The sequence below is a fragment of the Notamacropus eugenii genome, chromosome 3, assembly GCF_028372415.1.
Source record: "Notamacropus eugenii isolate mMacEug1 chromosome 3, mMacEug1.pri_v2, whole genome shotgun sequence".
Lineage (NCBI taxonomy): Eukaryota > Metazoa > Chordata > Mammalia > Diprotodontia > Macropodidae > Notamacropus > Notamacropus eugenii.
In genome coordinates this window covers 430,111,600-430,138,519 of record NC_092874.1, presented here as the reverse complement: position 1 = coordinate 430,138,519, position 26,920 = coordinate 430,111,600, and the positions used below count along the sequence as shown (strand labels likewise).

General features: G+C 42.8%; 1 protein-coding gene across 3 annotated transcripts in view; it reads left to right on the top strand.

The window, feature by feature from the left end:
* The window catches only part of GRIP2 (glutamate receptor interacting protein 2), a 402,651-nt gene that overhangs the window by 305,928 nt on the left and 69,803 nt on the right, over positions 1 to 26,920 (top strand). For 2 of the 3 annotated variants that reach the window (XM_072598378.1, XM_072598379.1), the window contains exons 3-12: positions 374 to 509; positions 3,579 to 3,724; positions 6,529 to 6,615; positions 6,928 to 7,003; positions 11,342 to 11,487; positions 15,723 to 15,870; positions 16,511 to 16,680; positions 21,581 to 21,706; positions 23,548 to 23,700; positions 26,245 to 26,431. In XM_072598378.1, coding sequence (XP_072454479.1) covers positions 374 to 509; positions 3,579 to 3,724; positions 6,529 to 6,615; positions 6,928 to 7,003; positions 11,342 to 11,487; positions 15,723 to 15,870; positions 16,511 to 16,680; positions 21,581 to 21,706; positions 23,548 to 23,700; positions 26,245 to 26,431 — 1,375 coding nt within the window. The remainder of the gene's footprint in view (positions 1 to 373; positions 510 to 3,578; positions 3,725 to 6,528; positions 6,616 to 6,927; positions 7,004 to 11,341; positions 11,488 to 15,722; positions 15,871 to 16,510; positions 16,681 to 21,580; positions 21,707 to 23,547; positions 23,701 to 26,244; positions 26,432 to 26,920) is intronic. The other variant, XM_072598380.1, reaches the window with a different exon arrangement.

Genomic DNA, 26,920 nt, shown 5'->3' with positions numbered 1-26,920 from the left:
GATCTAGAGTGCTGGGAGGTGGGATGGATAAGGTGAATAGGAGACACCCTGCCTCTTTCTTAAATGCCATAGTGTTATCTTCTCTATTATTTGTAGAATGTAAGTTCCTAAAGGGAAGGATTATTGTGTTTTTGTCTTTATATCCCTGACAGAGCCCTGCACATAGTAAGCATTTCATGAGCATTTGGCAAATTGAATCCCCTTCTTCCCAGCTACCTTTCCACTCTGCTTATTTCACACAAAGCTATGGTTTGTCCCCATTGATCAATTGCTCTTTGACCTTTTCCAGTTCTGGAGTCTGTCCCTGCTGGTGAGTTTTTCTGACCAGTGAATTTATTCCATTTATAACACTCAAATGCCTCTTTATTTCCAGAGGAGTTCCGAGGGGTCACCATTGTGGAGCTAATCAAGAAGGAGGGAAGCACGCTAGGGCTAACCATCTCTGGTGGCACCGACAAAGATGGGAAACCTAGGGTCTCCAACCTGAGGCCTGGCGGACTAGCGGCCAGGTAAGAAAGAGGGTGTATCTACTGGTGGCATGATCAAAGGAGGAGGGAAAGGGAAAGAGGGAGGAAGGAAGAACAGGTAGAGGATGGGCTAAGTCTTGAACAAAATATCATTTACCACATTACAGAATATCAGAACTACATAGAATCTGAGAAAATAGAATGTCAGAGCTGGAAGGAGTCTTTGAGCATTAAACGCTAGTATTGGAAGGGACCTTAGAACATAGAATGTTAGAGGTGGAAAGGACTTGGGAACATGGGACGTCAGAGCTGGAAGAGAGCTTAGAACAGAAGAGCTGAAAGGGACATTAAAGGTATTTTAGGTCAGTTCCCTTCTCTTCCAGATGAGAAAACTGAGGCCCAGGGAAGGGCTATGCCTTGCCCAGTTCCTAGATTAGAACCCAAGTTTCATGACTGCAGTTCTTTCATCACACTTTGCTACTTTCCCTGGACAAAAGGGTTAAAAGTAATGGCTAGCATTTAACACTCACAAAGCATTGTGCATATTTTACTCATTTGGTCCTCACAAGTCTGGCAGACAAGGGCAATTATCATCCCCTTTTGAGAACAGAAGAATCTGAGACAGAGAAAAGTGACTGACTAGTAAGTGAGGGAGGCTGAATTCAAACACAGGTTTTCCTAACTCCAAGTAGAGCACTTTGTATACCTTGCCAGAAAGCTGCCCTGAAAGGATAGATTTCATGTTTCCTTGTTTGCTTTTGTGTATTCTGTGAAATCTGTGCTTGAAGAGACCTCTTAGACCTGACTCTATGGTCTAGTACATGAGATTCCTCCTTGGAGAGGTCTAGGATGAGGAAAAAGGCAGAGAGAGAAAGAGACAGAGGGGAGAGAGAAGGAGGAGGAAGATAGAGAGAGACAGACAGAAACAGACAAGGGAGAGAGAAGGGAAAAGGAGGGAAAGAGAGGGAGAGAAGCGGGGGAGAGAGACAGACAGATGGGACAGAGAGAGAAACCGATAGAGATAGACAAATAGATGAGGCAGAGAGAAAAGGAAAAAGAGGGGCAGAGAAAGAGAGAGAGAGAGAGAGAGAGAGAGAGAGAGAGAGAGAGAGAGAGAGAGAGAGAGAGAGAGAGAGGAAATTCTTTTTATGATGGGAAAACTAAAAGAAAGTTTATGAAAGGAATTGTCCCCCAAATTCCTTCAGTCAAATCAACAAGCTTTTGTTTAGGTCTTACTGTGTGCCAGGCAATCTGCTAAGCCCTTGGAATACCAACAGAAGCAGAAAGACAGTCAATGAGTCATTGACCAAACTGGAACCCCATCCTGACTTTTAGGGTAGTCCCCCGGTTCTCCATGTTACTAATTTAAGTAAACCCTTTAACTTTGCCTGAGTTAGTTCTAAACAAAACAGTGAAGATGGTGAAACTGGACATTGCCAGCCCTCGTTTCTGCTCTCTTCTTCTAGACTCCAGATGTTCCCTGGTGTGCCCCAGATCCTTGCCCGCTGCTCACCTGTTGCCTTGATTTCTCCCATAGTTTTAGGAGAAGACTGCTCTGAGAAACTTTAGGGAGGTGACATGGTTCCATATCTGAAGAGGTATCTGTTGATGGAAGGAATACTGGGACTTACTTATGAAAGAAAGTTTCTAGCAAATGGATGTCAACATAAGGAAAAGCTTTTGAACTATAGGAATGGTCCAGCAATGAAACAGACTGCCTCTATAGGTAGATGCTGGACATTCTTTCACCAGAGGTGTACAAGTGCACAGTGGAACCCAAAGAAATGTGTTCTAGGTGACTCTTACTTTCTGGGATTCTTGTGTTCCTAAAAGTGCTTTGTAAACTATAAAGTAACCCACCAATGTAAGGTATCCTGTCATTCCACTGTTTGAGTTTAATTACTTTGTATCTGGATGACCATCTTTTCCTTCTTCCCAAGAGTGCCTGCGGACTCCTGGGACACTGGATTCACACATAGCATCACCAAATGTTTCAAGCTGCACAGGATATTAGGAACCCTCTGGTCCAACCCCCTGCCCATTTTACAGAAGAGGAAACAGAACTAGAAGAGGGAACTGACTTGGCCCTGAGTCAAACAGTGAATCTGTGAAGCAGTGAAACTAGAACCCAAGTTTTCTGTGATCTAATTGTTCTAGACCTGTCAAGAAATGACCCATGTAGTCCAGGGCAATTCCACTAAACCAGGCAGGCTCTGCCTGTCATCTAACACTTTATCTGGTCTTACCTGGAATTCATAATGGCCATGGGATGGAAGTGTGGGAACTGTTTGGAAAGGTGAGATGTCAAATTAGCATCTCTGTTTAATTAGCAAAGCTGCAAATGTTCAATGTGAGAGCAAATAATCATGAACACATCTGAAATTCTGCTCCTTAGTTACCTGAACACTCTCTGTCTCCCTCTCATTCAGTCTCTGTCCCTTTCTTTGCCTCTTGACTCTCTTTGCCTCTCTGTTTGTCTCTGTTTCTCTACCTCTCTGCTTTCATCTTTCATTTCTTGTCTCTGTCTTTGTCCCTCCTTTTCTGTCTGTCTCCTTCTCTCTCTCCCTCATGTTGCTGTCTGTGTCATACAGACACACATACATACATACACATGCCTTCACAATTACCCAGGTGCTATGGGTCGGTCAACCCCCCCAATAAAGCAAAGCAGTCAATAGTCGGCACCTATGGCTTCTGTTGTGGTTTTGCAAAGTCATAGAATTTGAAAGTTAGAAGGATCCTTATTCTACCCTCCTTGTAAACAAGAAAACCTTCTACCACGCACTACACAAGTGATCACCCAGACTTTTCTTGATGCTCTCCAATGAGAAGCAGCACAATCTATTTCCTGACTTGGACCCTTACTAACTGTGTGACCCTGGCCAAGTCACTTACCCTGTCCTAGGCTCAGTTTCCTATCTGTGAAATGGTAGCCCCAAATAGGCCTTGCCTCCCAGGGTTGTGAGAATCAAAGAAGATAGTATGAGTAAAGTGTTTTGCAAACCTTGAAGTGATATAGACAAACATGCTAGTTATTTTAATTGAGGTGACCGAGGCCATGGCAGGTAAAGGGCCATGAGTAATCCAGATGCTGCTATGCTTCATTTCCAGAAGTGACCAGTTAAACGTGGGAGATTACATCACATCGGTGAATGGGATCCACCTGACAAAGCTGCGCCATGACGAAATCATCAGCCTCCTGAAGAATGTCGGGGAGCGTGTGGTGCTGGAGGTGGAGTACGAGCTGCCTCCTGCTGGTGGGTGCCTTTCTAGGGGCTCCCATGGCTCTGGGGTATCCACCAGAGGGAGGCACATGGGTGCCCACCCCGTCAATAAGAAGCTGGGTTCAGTTCCTGGCACTATCTGTACTGCCTTGGACAAGTCGCTTAGCCTGCCCAGGCCTCAGTTTGCTCATCTATAAAATGAGGGAGTGGCATAGGCCTCTATGAACCTTTCTAAGTCTAAATCTATGATGCTGTCTGAAGTACTTGCTATCCATGTGACCCTGGGCAAGTCACTTGATTTCCTTAGGCCTTGATTTTCTCATCTGTAAAATGAAGGGCTGGACTAGGTGGCTTCTGAGCTCCTTTCCAGCTCTAGCTTGACAGTGCTAAGGTCCTGTTAAACATCTACTAGGCATAATGCAAAGAGGCGCATGGGGCAGTAGATGGAGTCAGGAAGATCCAAGTTCAAATCCCGTCTCTGACGCGTACATACGTAGGGATACAAAGTGTTCCAGTTTAGATTGAGGAAGAGATGATTTCCAGCCTGGCTTGGGTTCAGAGTCGGGGAGGAGGGAATGGCCTTTGAGCTGGGCTGTGAATGAGGAGGGACTCAGGGAAGCTGGAGGCAGTGGGGAGGCTTCCATCAAGGAAGTCGGACAGATGAGAGGAGGCATATGGAGAGGGGGATATCTGAGGCCAGGATTCAGGATAGGACTCTTCCTCAAGCAAGGTGCCCCCTCTATAGGAAGAAGCTAATTCCTGGGCGTGGGTGGTCCTGAGCTCATCTTCATCAGTCCCCTTTAGAGAGGGCTTTGCAAGAGAAGGAGGGACCAGGCCTGCCATCTTATGGTAGCTGTAGGAGTCTCAGGGTAGCCAAGAGATATCAATTCTGCTCTCTGATAATCCCATGAGTATCTCAGGCATCGTTGTCCCCTCCCTGTATAGATTTTGGACTTGCAAGTTCAAGGGGCCTTTTATTTGTCCTAGGCACATTGCCTGCAATATGGTACATGTTGCCCCAAAACATCAATTCCACCAGCTTTCTTGATAGATTGAGGTAGATCTCAATAGTGTTGGCTCAGAATTCTTTCCCCCTACATCCCTACTTCCATCTCATTCTAAACAGGTCTGAGATAGTTAGGGGCAGCTAGGTGGCACAGTGAATAGAGTGATGGACTCAGAGTCAGAAAGATCTGAGTTCAGATTCAGCCTTGGGCTCTTTCGAACTGTGTGACCCTGAGCAAAACACTTAACCTCTGTCTGCCTCAGTTTCCTCATCTCTAAAGTGGAATAACAACTCACCTTCCAGAGTTGTTGTGAGGATTAAATGAGATATTTCTAAAGTACTTAGTCTAGTGACTGGCATATAGTAGGCACCATGTAAATCTTAGCTATTATGATTCTACATCTTTGTCATACATTAATAGAAACCATTCCCTCGGCTAAGGGCATAGTGCCCATATTCCTGGGTTTATTGTCCTTCCTCCTTTCCTGTTTCTAGATTGAAAATGTCCTGAAACCACAGAAACCTCCTGCTTTTGGTTAATCAACAGGCAGTCATGTAAGACATTGAGAACACCCAAGGTGTAGTCAGTTGTTCAGCAAGCATCAAGTACCTACTGTATGCCAGGCTAGCCTCTGGGAAAACAGAGACAAAATGAAACTCTCTGCTGGCCTATCTTCATTTCACTCTAGAGAGATTGATGTCCTTGCAAAGACCTGCAGGTAGACCAGGTATTGTTAACTTGAAGAAACTATGGGAAAATGTGTTTTGTTCCTGTGTAATAATGGTGTCCCTAGTCAGGACAATGGATGGCACCTCTTGGGCTTGTGATAATATTCTTAGAATATACCAATCACTACTCAGTCACCGTGTCCCAGGCCCTCATCAATCTCTTCCTAACTTTCTATTTCCCTCTGCCAACATTGTAGTCTCCTCCATTTTTCTTGTAATTCTATGTCATCCCAATTTATTCTTTGTCTTCTCATCCCAGTAGCAAGACTGTAAATTAGTTAGCCGTGTCTACTTGGTGGGGGGACATGTGCCATGATTCTGTCTTTGTCTACGCAAGTAAGGAATGTACCATGGTTAAAGCAGAAAAGCCCAGAGTATGGAATCAATTCTCAGATATTGTCTTCAAATTTAGAACTAGATGGGAGATCTTTGAGTCTAATCCTTCCATTTTACAAATGAGGAAGCTGAGATTCATAAAGGTTAATTGATTTGTCCAGGGTCTCCAAGAGCCATAACTGCCACTTCCAAGAATATAGCAGTGTTTGGGCCTAGCACAGTACCTTGAAATATTCCAGGGCCAGGATAAAGGGAGGGGATGAAGAGAACTCAAGTTTTGAGACACAAGGCCCTATGGATGGGAAAACTCCATGATGTCGATCTGTGGAGGTGTAACACAGACCTGGGGATAGCAGGACACCCTCTTCCCTCGGACAGAGATTCTTGAATACTCCAAAGTCTGGGAAGAAAACAGGGTCAGGGCAGGATGGAGTATGCCATATGACAGCTTTCTATTTTAACTAATTGTTCTTGCTAAATAGATAATAAAGAACTCTTTCTATTAGCTGAAATGTAAGTGTATCAGTACCCTCTACATTTAAGCAAAATTCTTACTTGCCCAGCTTTAGTTATAACTCTGTACAGAAAACTTCAGTTCTCAAGACCTTAGTTCTTCCATTAAGCAGGGGAAGGAGCTAGGACTCAGCTTGTTTCTGGCTCTAAGATTTTGCAATTCAACCATAGTTTGAAGGGTGCATTTTTCAAAGGCAGCAGACCTAAGAAGAGGCCAGTGGAGTAAAAGAATGCTTCTATGTTTCTCCCACAGCCCCCGAGAACAGCTTAGGAATTATCCCAAAGACCATCGAGGTCTCCCTGTATAAGGAAGGCAATAGCTTTGGCTTTGTACTCAGAGGTCAGTACCTTCCACTCCCCAGGTAAGCAGCAACTTGGCATCTGGGTGAGTTCTGGGCTCAGGGTTAACTCTGGTTCTATCTGCCAGGCGGTGAATGGTCTTTCTGACCCTCAGGGTTGGGGATGATGGGGTCTCAATTCCAAAGATCCCAATGCATTTTTAGCAGAGTATGCTTGGCCCAGGTCTGGACTGTGTGGGAGGCCCAGGGTTATACCTTCCAAAGGTAATGGGAGAAAACAGAGAAAATGTTGGGGTAGGGTGGAGAAAGATGGATGAGGTTTTATGCATGGATGGTCTTGGCCTGTGTTTCAGGGGGAGCCCATGAAGACTGGCATAAATCCAGACCACTCGTTCTCACCTATGTGAGGCCAGGGGGCCCAGCTGACAGGTAACCATCACCTTGAGAAGGAGATGCAGATGAGTTCAACATATGAGCTGTCCGCCTCCCTGGGAGAGATAAAGGGCAGTCTTGCCTAAGAAAGTGATCTAGGTCCTCCCTGACCCCTAGATTTTTTTCTAGACTACAGATGCCTTGCAATTCCATAACCTTCAACCCTTCTCTTTCCTAAATATAAGAGTTAACCAAGAAGCAAAGTGATGGTGTGGGAATGCACTGGATTAGGAATCAGAAGACATAGGTTTCAGTCCTGGTTGAACCTTTCTAGATGCTAATTTTCTCCAAATTGAAGAGACTAGACTAGAGGTCCTTTAAGATCTAACTTTCTGTGATTCACTATGACCACTTCTATTGTAGAGGCAGAACCATCCCTAGGGTATGGTAGATTTGGAGAATTGCTGCAGGATGCACCTTTCAGGGTCCCATCCTGCCAGTACTGGGCTATGATCAGGGAGGCTGCTAGTAGGGGAAAAAGAGTTGGGGCCTATTAGTTGGTGATTGAAAAAACATTTTTTTAATCAAGACTCATAAACTGCCTTCCTCCCTACCCCCTCCTCATGTACACACACACACACACACACACACACACACACACACGATTGTCCATCTATAAATATATGCATGTGTGTTCACATCCTTCTGTCTATGTGGGTTTTGGATACAGTCATGTTCAGGTATGTGCAATGGGTACATACAGCTGTGATTTTAGAGCATCCTGGTTACTTTGACTTGTCTTCCTCCTCCCTCTCCCAGAGGCCTGGGATCTCTGATAACTAATTAGAAGAATGACTTGTGGAAGGCCCATTTAGGTCCTGATTATTATTTGGGATATAGAAAGTTATTGGATGATAGGTAAAAAAAGAGAATCATGCTGTGTCTGGAGCAGCCCCCAGATATTTCTGCCTCCTCCTTCAATTCCAAATCAAATGTGATAAGGCAGCCAGACACTCCAACTCCCTAAGAAAATGCTTGAACAGAAGAATAAAGTGTCTCATTTCTCATACTCAAATGGCTTACCTTCTATAACCATTGAATTTCAGAACTGAAATAGAAAACATCTTTTCCAGACCTAGAAACTGAGGTGCAGAGATTGGACCTGCCTAAGGTCTAACTGATCTTTTCCAACCACCTTTCACCACCAATCATGAATTGTTGGATCAAACAATCCAGAGATGCCTTGATATATGACCATTCACTTCTCTTTGAGTACTTCCTGTGAGATTTTCATGAACTATCAAGGCAGTCTGTACCATGATTGGACAGCTCTATTTAAAATCATAGAATCCAATAAAATGTAAGCACCTTGAGAACAGGGACTATGGTTTTTTTTTTCTTCATCTTTGCATCCTCAGTGTCTAGCATAGTACCTAGCACATAGTAGGTGCTTAGTATAATGTTTGTGGAATTTCACCAAATCAAAATATTCCAGAAAGGAAAGGTCATCTTGTACAACTGCTCATTTTGGTGATAAGGAAACTGAGTTCCAGACAGGAGAAATGACTTGTCTAAGATTCTACTATTAGCTCGTAGCAGAGTTAGGATTAGAACCCTAATCTCCTAATGTCTGCTTCACCATAGTTCAAAAATTCTTTCTTATATTGGACTGAAATCTTCCTCCCTGTAGCTTTCCTTTAAGTGATACTAATTCTGCCTTCTGTGCATACTGAGAAAAAAATTACCTTTTCTTCCATGTGCCAACCCTTCAGATATGTGAGGATGGACATCTTGAGTTGCCTCAGATGGGTTTTTGTTGGTTTTGACATTTAGGCATAGGACAGCTGCCTCTCTCACAACCTGTTACATAATAGCTGTCATTCATTTCCCTGTCCAGTAGGGGCTCTAGACCAGGTTATTGGGAATGCAACATTCTAGAACCACTCCTACCCGCTCCAAAACAATGTAAGATCAATCATAGTCTGGAAGGTCAGTGCTAATTCTAGAGATCATCTAGTTCAATCCCCTCATATTAGGAGAGGAAAACTTCAGTACAAAGAATGACCCACCCATGATCACATGAGTACTTAGTGACAAAAGCAGAATTTAAACCCAAGTCTTTTTACCCCAAATCTGTGGTGGTTTTCTCTCTATCAGACTCTCTTCTAAAATGAGCTGTTATTTTGTTAGTGAGAATCCACTTCAGTGAAACCTTATTAATACTACTGTGGTTTGTTGCCTGTAGCCATAATTGAAGGAAGGGCTACCTTTCAGATAGAGGTTAGTAAAAATAATGCTGTAATCTTTTCCCATCCACATTCATAGACACCTTCCAAATCTATTCATGGACTGTCGGATCAAACAGTCTGCCAGTGAGTATTTGTTAATTATTACCTATGTGCCGAGCAATATGCCAAGTACAATCCAAGTAAAAAGAAAAATAATCCCTGGCCTCAAAGTGCTTACATTCCAATGTAGGAAGATAACACACAAAAGGAAACTAAGAAGCAAGGGACTTAGGGGAGGAAACCTAGGATGGTGATGTGTGATAAAAGTCCAGAGACTTAGGAAGAGAGGAATGAAGGATGTCTGGCCTGAGGACCTCTCTAAAATGGAGGCTCTTGTAGGAAATCACCAATAGGTCAAGGGGGTATGCACAGGGACAGGGGGATATTCCAGGGTATAGAGGCTGCAAAGACAGAGGGAAAAGGAAAGGCTAAATTCCTCGCTCATGGTTCAATTCTCTCATTTTATAGATGAGTACTAAACTGAGGCCCACAGAGGTAAATGGTCTTGGCCATGGCAGCAGAGACACAAATCAAAACCAGGTCTTCTGACTCCAAATCCCATGCTTTTTCCTCTAGAGACAGGTTTTCCTAGCCCATCACCTGCCAAACTTAGTTTTAACATCTCCTTGAAATCAAACTTGAATTGCGCAAAGATCTAAAGCCCCAAACCATCCCAGAATGACACAATGGAAGGAAATAAGATGGTCTGGCAAAGATGAGATTCTCTTGGTCATTTGGATAAGGTGCTGCTGAGAATAGCTCTTCTTCCACCCCCTAGAAATGTTTCTCAAGACAGTCAGGAGAAATAGGGTTGGGATTCGGTTACTACCTGGTTAAATTAAATGTACATCTTCTAAAAAAGCAAACTTTACATAAGAGAAACCTACAGTTTTATATAGACAACTCTCTTTTTTTTGTTATTCCTTCTATATTGAAAAAGTTTGTGCTTGTTAAGTTCATAATAAAAGAGAATTTAAAAAAAACCAAACAAAATTAGTGCTAGGCCTTCCAGTAACTTAGTTTCTCTTGCTGAGCAAGTCTGAGACTAGCACTTCCCCTCATGAACCCCAAGCCCAGACCAGGCCCATAAAGGGAATGAATTAGGAGCAGACCTCTAGAACTGGAAGAAACTTTATAGGTTACCTTGTCTAGATCCCCTCATTGTACTTAGGAGGAATCTGGGGGAGAGGGAAGTGAAGAGATGCCTAAGGGAGTTGGTAGCCAAACCAAGACTCAAACCTTGATCTCTGATGCCAAATCCATATATCAACCTGGCACACCCTTTTAAAAGTTTGTGGGCTGCCATAGCATTCATGCCAACCAAGAAATTCCGAGCTATATTTAGGTACTCTTCATATTAGCTTTGTGCAGGTATACCATATCAGTCATTCCTAGAGTGGCCCGGGATAGGTTTATTAATAGCACTTGGCCACAGTGAAAATAAAACTGCCCGCACAGAGTTCTCTGCTGGTTATAAAGAAACTTCTTGCCAGGGCTGAACTAAAATCTGTGACTCACAGCAGTGACATGCTGAATCTGAATCTGGCCAGACCCTAGGATAAGTTTGTTTTTCATTCTCCAAACCAGTAGATTTTTGTTTTTCTCTGTTTTTAAGCAAACATTTAATGAGTTATTTTGAGCTGGGACCAACCGTGTGCATTTGTTCAAGTCACTGAAAGGGAAAATCACAATGTTTTCCAGAGTCTGAATGGTCATCATTCAGCTTTGAGGCCCTGCTTTGAACTGAACTACATCAGATTGGAGGGGGGAGGGGAGGGGTGATATGCATTGAAAAGATTTAGGCATGGACTAAAAGTCAGCAAGGAAATTAACTGTCTCCAAATTTGTAAAAGTTTACTCTCATCTCCAATATTCAATGTTCTAAAGTCTTTTCTCGTTCTGATGTTCCATGTCCTAAGATCCCTCCCAGTTCTAATATTCTGTATTCTAAAGTCACTCCCAGTTCAGATATTCTCTAAGGGCCCTCCAAGCTCTGACATTGTATGTTCTAAGGGCCCTCTCACTTTGGATATTCCTTGTTTTGTGCCACTTCCTAACTCTGACTTTCTAGGCTTATAAATTCTCACATGTGTCTTGTTCCCCACAGGGAAGGATCCCTGAGGATTGGGGACAGGCTGCTCAGTGTGGATGGCATCCCGCTTCACAACCTGACCCATGCAGATGCTCTCAGTATCCTACGACAATGCAGCCAGGAAGCCCTCTTCCAGATTGAATATGATGTCTCCATTATGGGTAAGGATGCAGTGCCCCTCTGGGAGACTCCTCATTGAACTGAGTCTTGGAGCTCCATGAGCTCAGCACGGAGGTCCCTAGCAGTGATTCTGTCAAAACTATCAATGGGATAGAAGAGAGAAAGAAGGCATCCATAGTGCTGGCAATATTGTATCATTACATTATATGAAACTACAAAATTCCTTTCAATATATTTTCCCATTTGATTCTCACAAGCTCTTTGTATTATTAACATCCCCATCTGAGAGATGAGAAAACTGAGGCTCAGACTTACCCAAGGTCATACCATAAGGTGGTGGCCAGGTCTGAGACATAAACTTATTTCCCTTAAATTTTAAATCCAGGGCTTTTTTCTATATTACCCAACTTCCTTCACCCCACCTTCATCATTCCTAATTGCTTAGGCCTAGATAAAATTAAATCATGCCCAAAAGGAAGTTTTCCTAAAAATATGGCTTGGTGGATTGCTCTAGTTCCATGAGCTCAACCCAAGAGCTGAATGTGCCTTCCCTGCTTCATCCGTGGTGAAATTTGGGTATAAGCCAAGATGATCTCTGGAGTCCTTTCCAGTTCTCAATCCTCTGAAATTCAATGAAATCTTCTCTGATCCTCAGGATATCCCTGTGCCAGTCAGGAGTGGCAAATGTGATCTCCAAAGGAATGCCACAAATGCTCATTTCTGACCTTGACTCCTCAGCAGCCCTGCTTCTGAAAAACACATTCCAGGAGGACAATTCCAAGGCAGGAAAAGCATCTAATCTAAAAGGGCAGGTGTGTTTGAGTGTCAGCTGAGGAAATAGGAGATGGGCACCTCCATGACTAAATTCCTCTAAGTCCTTCCCCTTGGTCTCAAATGCTCCTTTCTAGGCAGCTGGCCTTTCCCTCCCATGCAGCAAATGAATTTTTTAGAGTACATAGGAAGCATCTTGATTTTGAAGAAAGAAATTAACCTGAAAAAAGATTGAATTAAAGGACTTGACTGCTTGGTGGAGCAGAGAGAGGACAAGACTGAGTTTCAAATCTCCTGAGTTTTAGCCCCCTTTCTATTTCTTATTTCTGTGAGACTTGGCCAAATACCATATCTGGGCTTCTCTTGCCTCTTCTGGAAAGTGGAGATAATAATACTTACGTCACCTACTTCATTGGGTTGTTGTAAATAAGCCTGTTGGACTGGGGCGAGGGGGAGAGAACCACCAAACTTCTATCAGTTCTTAAATATTCTGGAGCCCCAAATCTAATGGGGTGCTTTTAGAATCTTCTGACTTTGGTTTTAGAACACCAGCAAAGCTAAAACCACAAGATAACTGTTTTTCTCAAAGGAGAGAAATATTCAGGTGTGATCATCTGGTAGGAGAATTCTTAGCTCTGCCTGGTGTAGGAAATGAATATTTCTTGATTGATTGTGGCACCTGAATGGACCATCAGGGGGAATATTCAACTCCATCATTCTTAAAAATTATTCCCTGTAATGATATCACTCTGTCATCAGCCATACTAACTTACTGTTTGTGGCCCATACTGTCTAGTACATTGTAGGTACTGAATAAATGCCTGTTGGTTGATTGAAACCTAAATATCCATCAATAATTAGTTTTATCATTATTATTAGGTGACATTTATGTATCACTTGAAGGTTGTTGCACCAACATTTTCCCAACAAAGTCATACGTTATTTCCTTTGATCCTTACGATAGCCCCATGAAGTAAATACTATTTTTATCCCATTTTACTGAAGCAACTAGAGATTAAATGACTTGCTCAGGTCCCAGAGCTATTGAATGTCTGTGGCAAGATTTGAACTCAGGTCTTTTTAACTCCCTCTATCTCTATCCCAGTACTCTATGTCCTGCTGCCACTTAGCTTAAAATACATTTTTGTACAGTAATTCTAAATATATAAAGCAGATAGTTATTCCTATAAAGAGGAAGGAGGTAGATTTCCAGTCCTAAGCCTAGCAGGACCTGTTGGGACTTGAAATAAATGTGTTCTTAAGTCTTAGAAAAGAGAGAATGAGAGGGAGAAATGGTGGGAAGAAAAGATAGAGCAGGAAGGAGGAAGAGAGATGTGGGGGAAAGGAAGGAGAGAGGGAGAGAGATTTAGAGGAAGAAAGGAGGGAAGCAGAGATGAGAAGAAAGGTAGGAAGAGAAGGAAAGAGAGGGAGGAAGGTAGAAGGAGAAGGGGAAGGAGAGAAGCCAGTCATATTCTTGGCTCATTTACAGTCAGAGCAGGGCCAGGTCAACAAGTCTAATTGTGGGACCTCTGCCTCCAGCCTTGCTCCACTTCATCTGATCCTTTGCCCAGCTGCCAAAATGATTTCCCTAGGCACAGGTCTGACCACGTTACTTCTCTCCTCAAACATCCCCAGTGGATCCCTATTGCTTCTAGGATCAAATGGAAACTCATTTGGCATTCAGAACCCTTCAAAATCTAATCCCAATCTGGCCTTTCAGACTTTTTGCACATTATTCCCCTTCGAGCATGGTGCAATTCAGCCAAACTGTCCTTCTTCCAGTTTCTCATACACAGCATTCCATCTCCCATCTCCAAACTTTTGTTCTGATGGTCCCCCATGGCTGCAACATTCTCCTTCCTCATTTTTGCTTCCTAAGGTCTCAGATTTCCTTCATGATTTGGTTCATGAACAGCCTTTCTTGATCTCCTCATCAGTTTCCAGTCTCCCCTTCCCTCTCCCCAAAATCACCTTGTATCTCTTTGGCACCTATTTTGGAAATACTCATGTTAGTGCATGTTTATTGTGCATCTAGATTCTAAGCTTCTTGAACAGGGACGATTTCACTTTTGAATTCATATCTCCAGTGCCTAGCACATTGTAGGCACTTAATACATATTTGTTGATTAATTGAATAGAGGTTGATCTAACTCCTTAATGTCTAAAGTATTAACTATTAAGGATCCCGCTCTGTGTCTAAGATAAGAAGACAGTTTCTTAATCCTGATTTGATTAAACCATACCAGGCATCTGAAGCAACCAGGAAGGGAATTTTCAGTTCCTGAATTGGTTAGTAGAGGAGATATTTTGGATAAGCAGGGCATTTGGGTGGGTCTTTAAATTATATAAGTGGTTAGTCCTATAGGGAAAGTTGTTCCTCCTATAGACCTTCACACCAATACAAGGCATTGTTAGATTGGAGGAACTTGGTGATGCCAAAAGAAATGACATGGCTGGGTTCAGTGGATTTCTAAAACCTTGGAAAGGACTAAAGGGGAGAGGGTAAAGATTGATATTCTGACACCAATTACTGACAAGTCCATCAATGTTGTCAAGGATTTCTGCTCAGCAAACCCTCCCTATAGGCAGACTTGCATCACTATGTGGGCTATGAACTGCTGCTTTCCTGGAAGGAAGCTAGTGAGACCAGAGCAGCTTGTGTGGTTGGGCAGCCCTTGGAGACCGTAGAAAGGGGCAGGATGAGGTGAATCCCAGACCTATTGCCATAGCTCTATCCAGAATGCCAAAGAAAGCTAAGAGAAGAATCCTCAATAAAGACTGGGTCCAGGTCCAGGAAGGGTCCTTATAGAAGTAGTCAGGCACAAAAGAAAGAACTTTTAACTAGAGGACAGGAGTCTGGGCTTTGCCACTAACTCATTGTGTGACCCTCTAACGCCTCAGTTTCCTCATTTGTCAAATAATATGGTTGTCTTAGGTCAGGGATTCCCAACCTAGGGTTCACATATTTCAGAGGATATAAGAAGCTTATCAAAGGAATATAGGAAACATTTTGATGTTTCTCTTTAGAATTGATTTCCAGTCAATTAAGTGGCAAAAGTTATGATGAATCCTTTATTTCATGGTAAAACCTATAATTGATTCTTTTGTCATATTGAATAAGGAGTACAGTAAAGTTTACTAAAATCCAAAGGATGCAGGAACCAAGAAGGTTGGGAATCCCCAGATTAAATATCTTTAAGGTTTTTTCCAGACTAATATTTTGTACCTTTATGATTCTATCCATTCAGTTGGTAATAGTAGCTGCCAGCTTTAAAGAGGATCTAAAATAGAGGAAGACCAATGGAGAACAGCTGGCCTTCCTATGTCTGTAGTGGGCCTATATAACTGGGTCTCATTCTTCATTTTCTCTCTCCTTCCCAAGTAAATGGAAGCAGCAGCCAAGACCCTTCCTTCCTCACTTTGCAGCCCCCAAGTTCACACTGACTGGTATTCCCTTCCTCTCTTTTTTGTCCTCCTCTCAAACACACCCTGTTCCCCTCCCCAGATACCGTAGTCAACGCCTCAGGTCCTTTATTAGTGGAAATAGCCAAGACTCCGGGCTCTACTCTGGGAATCTCGCTCACCTCTGGCACCCACAGGAACAAACAGGTCATTGTGATTGACAAGATCAAGCCGGCCAGCGTGGTAGACAGGTATGGCAGGTGTCCCACAGGTGCATAGCCATTGGACCCCCAAACCAGGGCCTAAAGGAAGACTTCCAGCCCTCTCCTTCTTCATGCCATCCCCAGCTCCACCCCAAATTTCTGTCCCCAGAATCAATGCTGTTGAGAGAAGGGACAGAATCTATCCTTCCCCAAGATGGGAATAAGAAAGTGGTCCCTCAAGAAATAAGGGTGGGGCAGTGGAAAGAGCACTGGATTTGGAGTCAGAAAATAAGGCTCTAAATCCCAGGTCTGCCTCTTACTACCCATGTGACCTTGGGCTAGTTGCTTTCTGTCACTAGACCTCAGTTTCCTCATCTGTGAAATGATGGGTTTGGGCCAGTTGACTTTTGAGGTCCCTTCCCTCCACCTCTAAATCAACAATCCTATGATTCTAGGATTACTGCTCTTTCATGTGCACAACAAGGTTATGAGCCCATCAGAAATGAACTCTCTTCCATCCCCAAACTCAATCCCTGTTTTCCCCTGGAGTTGCATCTGGCTCTCCCAGCTGCTACTTGCCTCACTACTGGGCTCCCCTAAGACACAGGGACTCCCTGCTGGCCCTAGCCCGTTGCTCCCTCCTGCGGCCCTGGGGTTTGCACGAGCCTCTCTCTGCTCCTCTCTGCAGGTGCGGGGCCCTGCACATTGGCGACCACATCCTATCCATCGATGGCACCAGCACCGAGCACTGTTCCGTGCTGGAGGCCATGCAGCTGTTAGCCAGCACCACCGAGAATGTCAAGCTGGAGATCCTGCCAGTGCACCAGAGCAGGCTCCCCCTGAAGCCTCCTGATGCAGGTGGGTTGGGTCCTTCCCAATGGCCAAGCAGGCTGGGCAACTGTCCAGCAGCATGCAGGAAACTGGCCCTCGAGCTTCCTCGAGATGCCAGGAGCTATTTTGTTGGACTCAAACAGCAGCTGAGAGCTGATTGCCTTCTGGGCAAGTCCTTGTACCTGGCCCTGGGTGGGGGAAAGGAAGGAGGAAAAGAAGGCAAAACATGCTTGAAAGCATGGTTCCTGCCCTGAGATCAAAAAGCCCTTAGAACTCATTCGATACAACCCATTCATGGGACAAGCTTAGAGACTGAAGCCCAGAGAGGAGGATTCATTTGCTTAATGTCACACACCTAGTAAGTGGCAGAGCTGGGACTTGAACCCAGCTCTGAACTCTAATTCAGTGTTCTTCCCACTGCACCACCTGGGAAATGGAAGGACCTCTAGGGTCCAACGTGGCATAGAAACAGAAGATCACAGATTCAGAACTGAAAGGGACCTCAGTGACCCCTCTAGTCCAACCCCTTCATTGACAGATGAGGAAACTGAGTCCCAGGGAGGTTAAATGAGCACCTAAGACAGGATATGAACCTAGGAACCTAAGAACTTTCCACTTTTATCACACTGAAGTGACTTCAGCTCAAGGTCACAGGATGTGGACGTTGTAGGTCTGGGATGAGCTCCCAGCTCTTCTGACTCCCAGTTCAGGGGTCTCATTTGATACCTAACGTATACTCTGCCTTCTAAAGGAGTTATTTTTATGTACATCCTTAGCTGTTTGCATGTTATCTCCCTCCTTAGACCATGAGCTTCTTAAGAACAGCAACTACCTTTTGCCTATCTTTGCATCCCCTGTGCCTAGCATAGTGCCTGGCACATAGTAGATGTTTAATAAATGTTTACTGACTCACTAATTTCTCTTATTTTAGTCTAAGACCTATGATTGTCTTATGTCTGTCCATCATCATGATTATAATTTATATTTGGCCTGGATCTATGTTTTCATTGGTATAGATAGTTCTAGATAAGGAAATTCTCTCTACCCAAGGCAAGTCCTCACCTTTCCTGCAACCTGTACCCCCTCCCTTTGTAGAAGAAAGAACCCAAGACCCAGAGAAAAAATGACAGATTTGATGTTAAAGCCACTGTTTGAGCCAGATCTCTTGTCTTCTGATTCCTGAACTCTTCTGCTGCACAAGGTGGGGAAAAGGACAGGGAAACAGATGAAAGAAGAAAGGAGGAGAGGGAAGTAGGAAGGATGTTTCTTCAGAAAGGGGCAAGCAACCCAATTAAGGACTAGAGCAAGAGCCAGAGACCTTGGGTGGGGGAGGGACATGAAGAGTTCAAGTACCCTCCCAACCTCCAACTAAAGTAGATATCCTCTAAACTCCCTCCCAGCTCATTCAATTTGAACCAAGAAAGGAGAAAATCCCAGACAGAAGCTGCAGGCTTCAAGCACAGCTTGGGGAATTAGTAGAAATTCAAACGTACAAATTTACTGTATACTGGAATGGCATCCCCCATGCTATTCCTGAGTGGGATGTAAATAGTATCCCTGGTCTCTACAAAGGAGAAAGGAATTCACAGAAGCAGCTGAGCAAGGCAAGGAGGAATGTGCTACTGTCTGGGGTCCATCTTCCAATGATGCACTAATAATAAATAAATTAAGCCTACAACCCCCCAGCTGCTTGAATCAATAGATTGGTTTAGGAACTGATGTACAGCTAGTGAGCAGATATGTAGAGAGAGGAAGGTGGAGAGGAATTTGGTCATGGGACTGTCCTGACTCAGAATTTACCTCCTTTCAGGCTTTGGATCTCTTCTGGGAATTTTAGCATGCAGATTCCAGAGTTAGGAAAAAAAGGAGCTGAATTCAAAAGGAGGGTTTGTTGGGGAAATGACCAAGGTCAAGTCTTTTCCTGGTCTTGGTCAGATGCTTTAATAACATTCTACATCATGGCAGCCAGAGAAGAACCAAGCTAGAATCTTCTCCCCTAGATCTTCTCAAATTCCATTGAGGTTAGCCTCTCTTCCTACCCCTTTGCCAAATATTTGAGTACTTTAGGTCATGGTATCAAACTCAAATAAAGCAGAGGACATGAAACCATAGGTAAGGATTCCTGCAGGCTGCATGTTGGTTTAATTTCAAAATGTAATATTTTACCTATGGCCTACTATATTTTTATTTTGTTAAATATTTCCCTATTACATTTTAATCTGGTTCAGGACACACTTGGGAATATGTTTGACACTTCTACCCTAGAACTTAGATTGCTAAAATGTTTGGGATTGAGGGGAATCCAGAGAGGATCCATCTCTGCCTCCATTGAGTTAACAGTTCAAAAGTGGGTAAGAGAAAAAGAGCAGTAGAAAGAGCTTTGGATTTGTAGGCAGAAGACCTGGTTTAGAATTCTATCTCCATGACTTGCTAGCTATGTGAACTTGGGTAAATAAATTTACCTTTATGTGACTCAGTTTCCCCATCTTTAAAATGAATTGGACAAGATCTTTTTCAACTCTAATATTCTGTGAGCCCTAGATGCTTACTAAAAAGGTTCAGTTTCTTGAGATGATGTCATTTGTGAAGACTGATTCTTGATCTTGGTAAAAGGTTAAGAGAAGCCTGGTGATCATGGGAGCTATGGACATGCTGCATTTGGAAGGCATTTGCTATAGCAAATAGCATAGTGCACCTGGAGTTCAGAAGACTTGAGTCAAAATTTCTCCACAGATTTTTACTAGCTCTGTGATCCTAGTTAAGTCAATTAACCTCTGTTATTTTTTAATCTGTAAATTTCCTCATCTATAATACTACCTCCCTCACAGTGTTTGTTGAAAGCATTAGATGAAATTACAGGTATACAGACATTATATGCATAAATAGTTGTGTGTATGTGTGTATGTACACCATTAAAAGGTGTCCCAACATTTAAGCTAGTTAACAATATATACGTGTATACACACACACACACACACACGTATATAGGCATAAAATATCAATGATTTGTAAACCTTAAAAGGCTATGTAAATATCAACTATTATTCCCAGGGATGCAGAGTAAAATCATCTTTCCACTGAAAATTCAGTCTCACATAGATCATTTGTTGCTGACTGTAGCTTAGTTTTGTCATTCTCTCCCTGAGTCAATGGGAAACAACAGAACAAGCCCTAGATGAGGAGACAGTTTAGGTCTACTCTTGGTTTTGCCCCAGTTCATAGGGTAACTTTGACAAAGCTACTCTTCCATGCCTCAGCTTCCCTATCTGTAAAATGGGATACTCCGACATGTACAATAGGAGAGAGGGTGACAAGAGAACTCATTTCATAGTCAGGAAGGTCTTGGCTCCAGTCTGTCCTCTGATAAGTCCTAGCTGAATGACTTAGGATAAATCACTGAATCTCTCATCAAATGTCCCAGGAAGCTCTCCAAGACTCCACGTTGCAGAAAAGTCATGCTCATAAAGATCTCCTCTCCTCAGGGTAAACCAAGGCATCATGCGGGGTTGAATTGGAATGAGAATCACTTTTGACTTTGACCTAGAGAGAACAGAAGAGAAAGGAGAGAAGAAAAAGGAACACAAGAAAGAGCAACTCGTATTTCTCTGGGGTTTTAACGTTTATTAAATGTTTTGCTCACAAAAACCCTATGAAGAAGGTAGTTAAGGTATTTATTCCCATTTTATAGATGAGGAAAATAAGATTCAGTGACTTGCTTAAGGTGACATAGATTGTGAATATCAAAGCAGAGACTTGAACCCAGGTCTCCTTATCTAGAGCTCCGTATCCATATCTTTCCATTGTTCCATGACCCCTACATGATATTTTTAATGGTAAAAAACTCTGTTCTCCATAGCATTTCTATATTTGATTTGTGCAATAATAATCTCACTCTCGGGAACAGAATACACTTTCCAAGGGGCATAGTAGTGAAGGAAAATCAGCTTTATCCAGAAGTCTCTTTCTTGACCACTGCCCATATGACAAGCTCATATGGACAAATCACTCAAGCTTTCTGAGTCTTCATTTCATCACCTGGAAGCTGAATTGGACCGGATGATCTGTTTTCTCCCAGCTCTAAATTCATTCTTCAACCTGACTGGGTCTTTTAAGAAGCAGTGTGATGTGAGCTATCCCAGGATTCAGGAGAGACCAGGATTCTATCACCTTCAATATTCATTATCTGTGTTACAAGTCATAACTTCTTGGAGCCTCAGTTTCCTCATTGTCAGAATGAGGGGTTTGGACTGTAATTACTTCTAAAGTCCTTTACAGTTTTACATAACATGATTACAAGAGAAGATTTGGGGGAAGAGAGGTACGCTATTGTCAAACCTTATGTAGGATGCACAAATGTCTCATCAAAGTTCTGATGAGCCAAGAGAAACCAGATTATAGAATCATAGAATGTTAGAGTTGAAAGGCACCTTGGAGATCACCAAGTTCAATTCCCTCTTTTACAGATGAGGAAACTGAGGACTAGAGAGGGGAATTAACTTCCTTGAGGTAACATAGGTAACAGAACTGAGATTCAGGCCTAGGTCCTCTGAATCCCAGTCTGGGGTTCTTATTGCTACACCATAGTGGAAGGGGTGTGAGCTTTGACACTTAGGAGCCAGAAAGAGTCCCCAAAATTGTCCACCCCATCCCAAGTAGTTATTTGCAAAGGGGTGGGTTGAGGGCAAATGAAGGAGGCAAGCCTTATCTCTGAGGAGACAAGCCCTCTTTGACCCATACTTTTGTCAGTGTCCTCAGAGGCCCAAATCAGTAGCTTCAGAGTGCATTGGGATAGTCACTTCTGCTCTCCCTGATTGGCTTTCCCTCAGATTGTACAGCCCCTAATGCCCGTGCTATCTTTCTCTTCTTTCTCCCTTCTTCCTCTTGGGCCTCTCTTATCTTTCTTGGCTCGCTTGTGGTCTGGACACAGTGAAGGTGCAGAAGAGTGACCATCACCACTGTTGGGACCCCTGTGTCAACTACTGCCCCAGTCACCATCCCAGCCATTGCAAGACACCCACCTGGAATCAGCCCTCCAGCCAGGATTACTGCAAACGTAAGAGTTTGGGCCAACCCTTGGATCTGGATGGCTAAATCAGAAGAATAGCAACTTCAGTAGCAACTTCATTCTTTTTCTCTTCCTCCCCTACCCCTATCCCAAGCAATGAGCCTGGATTAAAAATGGAATACTCACCTGTGGATGAGTGACCAAGATTCATGTCAATTAAATGAACCTTTATTAAGCACTTACTGAATGAGTGTGTACTAGGAATACAAAGACAGATAACCTTCCCTTTTAGAAAGAAGACTCTGAGAGCAGGGACTTTTGTCTTTATTTCCCCAGCACTTAGCATGGGTTCTGGCACATAGTAGGTCCTTAATAAATGCTTGCTGATGGACTCATTGTTCCAGTGGGGGCTGGTAACACACATATAGCTAAGTATCATACAGAGTGGAGAATCAGATCATAGATACACAGGTGTAGTCAGGATTTGAATCCAGGTCTTCTAACTCTGAAACAAGTCTTATTTCCCCTTCACCACACTGCCATTATATTCAATTCCATCATTTATAAATGCCTTTGGCAATTGTAGTCATCATGAAGCACCTTATTCTGTATAAGGAATGTAGGAGATAGGGTTATATGGATTTAAAGCAACATGATGTCTGTCCTCAGGAAACAGTCCCACAAAAGGGCATGACCCATCTGCAAACAGCAATAACTGGAGTGGAAAATTCTAATTCAATTCATTCCACTAGTAATAATTATTAGAACTAACACATAGCACTTTAAGGTTTATGAAGCCCTCTACATATATTATCTCATTTGGTCCTCCCAGCATCTCTGAGAGGTAGGTGTTATCATTACCCTAATTCACAGATCAGAGAATGGATAAAGGTTAAATGACTTGCCCAGGGCTGCAGCTGTCTAAAGCAGGGCTCAGACTCATGTCTTCTTGACTCCAGACCTAGAGTTCTGTCTGCTTGAATCGAAGTGAACCAAGGATTCTTAACCGTTTTTGGATTGTACGCTGCTTCGGCAACCGAGTGAAATCTATGGACTCTGAAGAGTGATGTTTTGATATGAATAAAATACACGGGATTACAGAGGAAGTCAATTATATTGGTATACAGTTATCAGGTTATTAAAAATAACAGGCTTGCAGACTGTAGGTTAAGACCCCCTGATCTAAACATTATGCTGGACACTAAGAGAAATGCAAAGTTTAGATCAATGATGTAGTAATTGCCTCTATGGGCCTTATAGTCCAGTCATAACATGTACATAGAAGAGGTATAAACAAAAAGGAGTGCCAAGCCTCAGGAAGAAAAGGGTGTTCATGATGCGTGACCAGGAAAGACTTCATGCAGGAAATGGCATTTCCACTTGAGCTAGGTTTTAAAATTTATGTAGAAATTTGGGGGACAGTAAAAGCCAAGGTAGGGGGAGTAGGAAATGGCACATTTGGGCCATGGTAAATACTTAATAATATTTACAAAAAATGAAATCTCTGCTTTAGGTACAAAAGGGAAAAAGGGATTCAACTTACAATAACATAACATGGTGTATGGTGACATGGTATATCCCATATCAGAGAAGCAATAAAAAACCAAAAAGAGTCATTTTCTGGTTATATTGGGGAGAAAAAGCATGGACACCCTTGGGTTTGGATGTTGTTATGTACTACTAAGTGCAAGGGAACTTAAGATCAGAGAAGAGGAAATATTTTTAGCAAATTGTGAACATTCTAAAGCTCTAGATCTTCTTTTAAATGAATGGGCCCATTAAGCCCTTGGAAATGCAGAACCTGATGGGGTCCAGTCAGGTGTGTTACAGAATTGGGGGCAGGCTTGAACCTTGTCATATCATTCCACTCTGGTTAACTTTCTCCTCAGCCTTGTCTGCAGCCCCTTTCTCCTCACCGATGCTGAATGCTCATGGCTTCTCTTGCCCAAACTCGAGCACACTACCTCGGAGCACCCAACCCATGAGCCCCCGGGCAACTATGATGAGAAGAAGACAGAGGAAAAAGGAATATAAAAGTTCATGTAAGGAAAATGGCCCCAAACAAACTTGTGTCTTTAGGTCACTTATCCTCTCCAGTCGTCAGTTTCTCTGTCTCTAAAATGAGAGGATTGACCCAGACACTAAGATTTCTTCTAGTTCTAACAAGTTACATTCAAAAGTCTCTTTTATAGCCTACATTTTGCATTATAAGGTCTCTTCCAGGCCTTGAACATTCTGTGTCTTCAATCCCCTTCCAGGCTTGACATTTTGCATTCTAAGGTCCCTTCTGTCTCTAACATTCTATACTTCAATGTCCTTTGCAGTTCAGATACACTTTTAGCTCTGTGATTCTATGACTAACCCTCTTCCCACTTTATTTCACTCACTGGACTGTCTCCCCTGATTCTTTGCTGTCTTCCTTGGCTGTCACCTCAAGAGAAGATTTTGGGTTTGCTCTTTTAGAACTATTTATTCTTATTATTACTTTTTAGGATTTGATGTTCCCCTTCCCCACCCCCCTGCTAAAAAGAGATTTTCAGAATCTTGCTGGTGCAAACATAAGCCAAACTAAGACAATTGGAGGCCAAGCTAACTGTAAGTCATCTTTGGGGAGCAGAAAAATGAGGCATCCAGAAGGAACCGATTATGCCAACTGGGCATTGAGTTTGCTCAAAGTATCCTGATTCCATATATAATGTACTGTCATTAGGAAAATGCATTCTAAGGTCCGAAGGGGGATGCCAAGAACACGTATCTTTCTCATCCTTGTCTGCCTGTGACATTTACTTTTCCTAAAATAGACTCTGAAGACAGGCACTCTACTGTAGGACCCAGAGTAGATGCCTGAGAGGGCAAAACTGGGACCAATGAGAGGTTTGCACACTCATAGAAAGGCAAATATTTTGCCTCGACTTAAGGAAGAACTTCCTCACAGTGAGAGTTAATCCAACCACAGGGTAGATGTACCTAGGAAAATAATGAGATTGCTATTACCAGAAGTGTCTGAGGAGAGGTTGAATGACTGCATGACTAGGACATGAGGCTAGACAAACTCTAAGACACTTTACAACCAACAATGTGATGATAATTTTTAGCAATTCCCCAGCTTTAGGGAAAAAATATGCATGACAGTTTAAGTTTAATCTATATTATATAATTTCTCTCACCCTTTCTTAAGTCTAGACAATCAACAAAACAATAAATCAAACTCTGATTTTTAGTATTTGCCAATTTCTGTGGTATAAATGCTCCCACTAAAAATTTAACAGTTTTCTCTCTTGAGCTGCTGTGAGCTGGTTCCAGCACCCCTCTGCCTAGGATGCTAAGTTTGTGAATATGTGACTAAGAAATGTGTTGTGGGATAGTGCAAAGAGTGCTGGAGTTGGAAGCAGGACACCTGGGTTCAAATATTCGCCCTGGCATTTTCTAGCTGTATGACTCTTGGGAAGTTATTCCATCTGTCTGTCAGCTTCCTTTATTTTAACTATCTCAGAGTTGTAGGCACTGTGCTTTGTGAGTCTTCAAAGCGTGAGTGATTAAAATGGACTCAAAATGAATTCAGATGACCCTCAACATTTGAACAGTGGCTATTGTCCTTTCTACACAAGGTATAGGTGAAGATGAAGTCTATCTTTTATGCGAATGACACCATGCATCCATTCACTCCTTTCACAATGTGACTGTAGGATGATGAAGATTGGCCCAATTTCAGGCAGCAGAGATGCAATGGGAAGAGTATTGACTCTGGAATCGGAAAGACCTGGGTTTGAGTCTGATCTCTGACATGGACAACTTTTGTGACCTTAGACAAGTCACTTAAGCCTCAGTTTGAGGCTTTTCTTGAGCCTTTATTTCTTCATCTGTAAAACAAAGGGCTTGGATGATGTAATCTCTGAGGTCTCTCCAACTTTAGATCTATGAAATCTCACTAACCATATATTGATAAGATTGGAATACTTACACAGAAAAGGGATTCTTGTTTTAGATGTAGATTGGATTAAATGACTCCAAAGGTCCTTTCAATTCTGAGGTTCTGGGGTCTGCTGACTATAAGGCTCTCCCTCTTTATTTCATTCTACCCATCTTTCTCCTTCTGAGTGACAAAAGAGAAGGGGAGGAGGAAGAGAAAAAATATTTATTAAGCACCTACTATGTGCTAAACTCTTCACAAATATTCTCTCACTCGATCCTCACAGCAACCCTATGAGGTGGGTACTATTACTATCTCTATTTCATATTGAGGAAACTGAGGTAAATTGAAGTTAAATGACTTACCCAGAGTCATATAGCTATTAAGTGCCTGAGATCAAAGTTAACCAAGATCTTCCTGACTCCAGGCCCAGCATTCTATTCTCTGCTCCACCTAACTACCTTCTAAAGGGTAAAAGCATTCATTAAGGATGCTTCATTTTGGGGAGTAATGAATGGTGGTAGAAGACATTACTGAAGTAACAAAGAGAAAGTCAGTCCCAGTGTCTAGATTCCTTGAAAATGCTTGGAAAGGAGACTCTGAGCAGTGAAAGAACAGTCCCCATCAGTGTTCTGGCTTCCCAATGCTAACCTAATCCATTTTTCTTTTCTTTCAGTGTCCCTTGCCTCCAGCACCGTGGGACCTGGTGGCCAAATCGTGCACACAGAAACAACAGAAGTGGTCCTTAGGGGTGACCCCCTGAATGGCTTTGGACTCCAACTCCAGGGTGGAATCTTTGCCACAGAAACTCTTTCCTCCCCACCTCTCATCCGCTTCATTGAGCCCGACAGCCCTGCTGAGAGGTTAGATCTGTCACTCAGGAACCAGAACCAATCCAGCTTTCAAACCAGCACGTATGTCTCCAGACCCAGCCCTGCTACTGGAGACTAAAGGGAAGAGAAGAAAAAGAAGGCATTAGAATTTCAGTCCTCAGGTGGCTTAGGATCTAGTTAATCACATGTCAAACAGAGATAACGGATAATCAGATGCCAACTTGAGGGACTGGGGTAGGAACTGGACCCACAATTTTAATGATATAAGAAATTTTCTCTACCAAAAAGTAGGTTGGCATCTTCTCAATAACCTAACAGGTCTAGAGAGCTACCTGGAGCATTTAGAGGCTAAATTACTTGCCCAGGGTCATGCAACCAATATGCATCAGGGGAGGACTTCAACTTAGGTGTTCTTGACTTCAAGGCATGCTCTCTATCCACTACATCCCTATGTGTATGATACATGCTATGGGGATCAGGGAGTTCAGAAATGAATGTGGACTGGAATAGTCAGTGAAA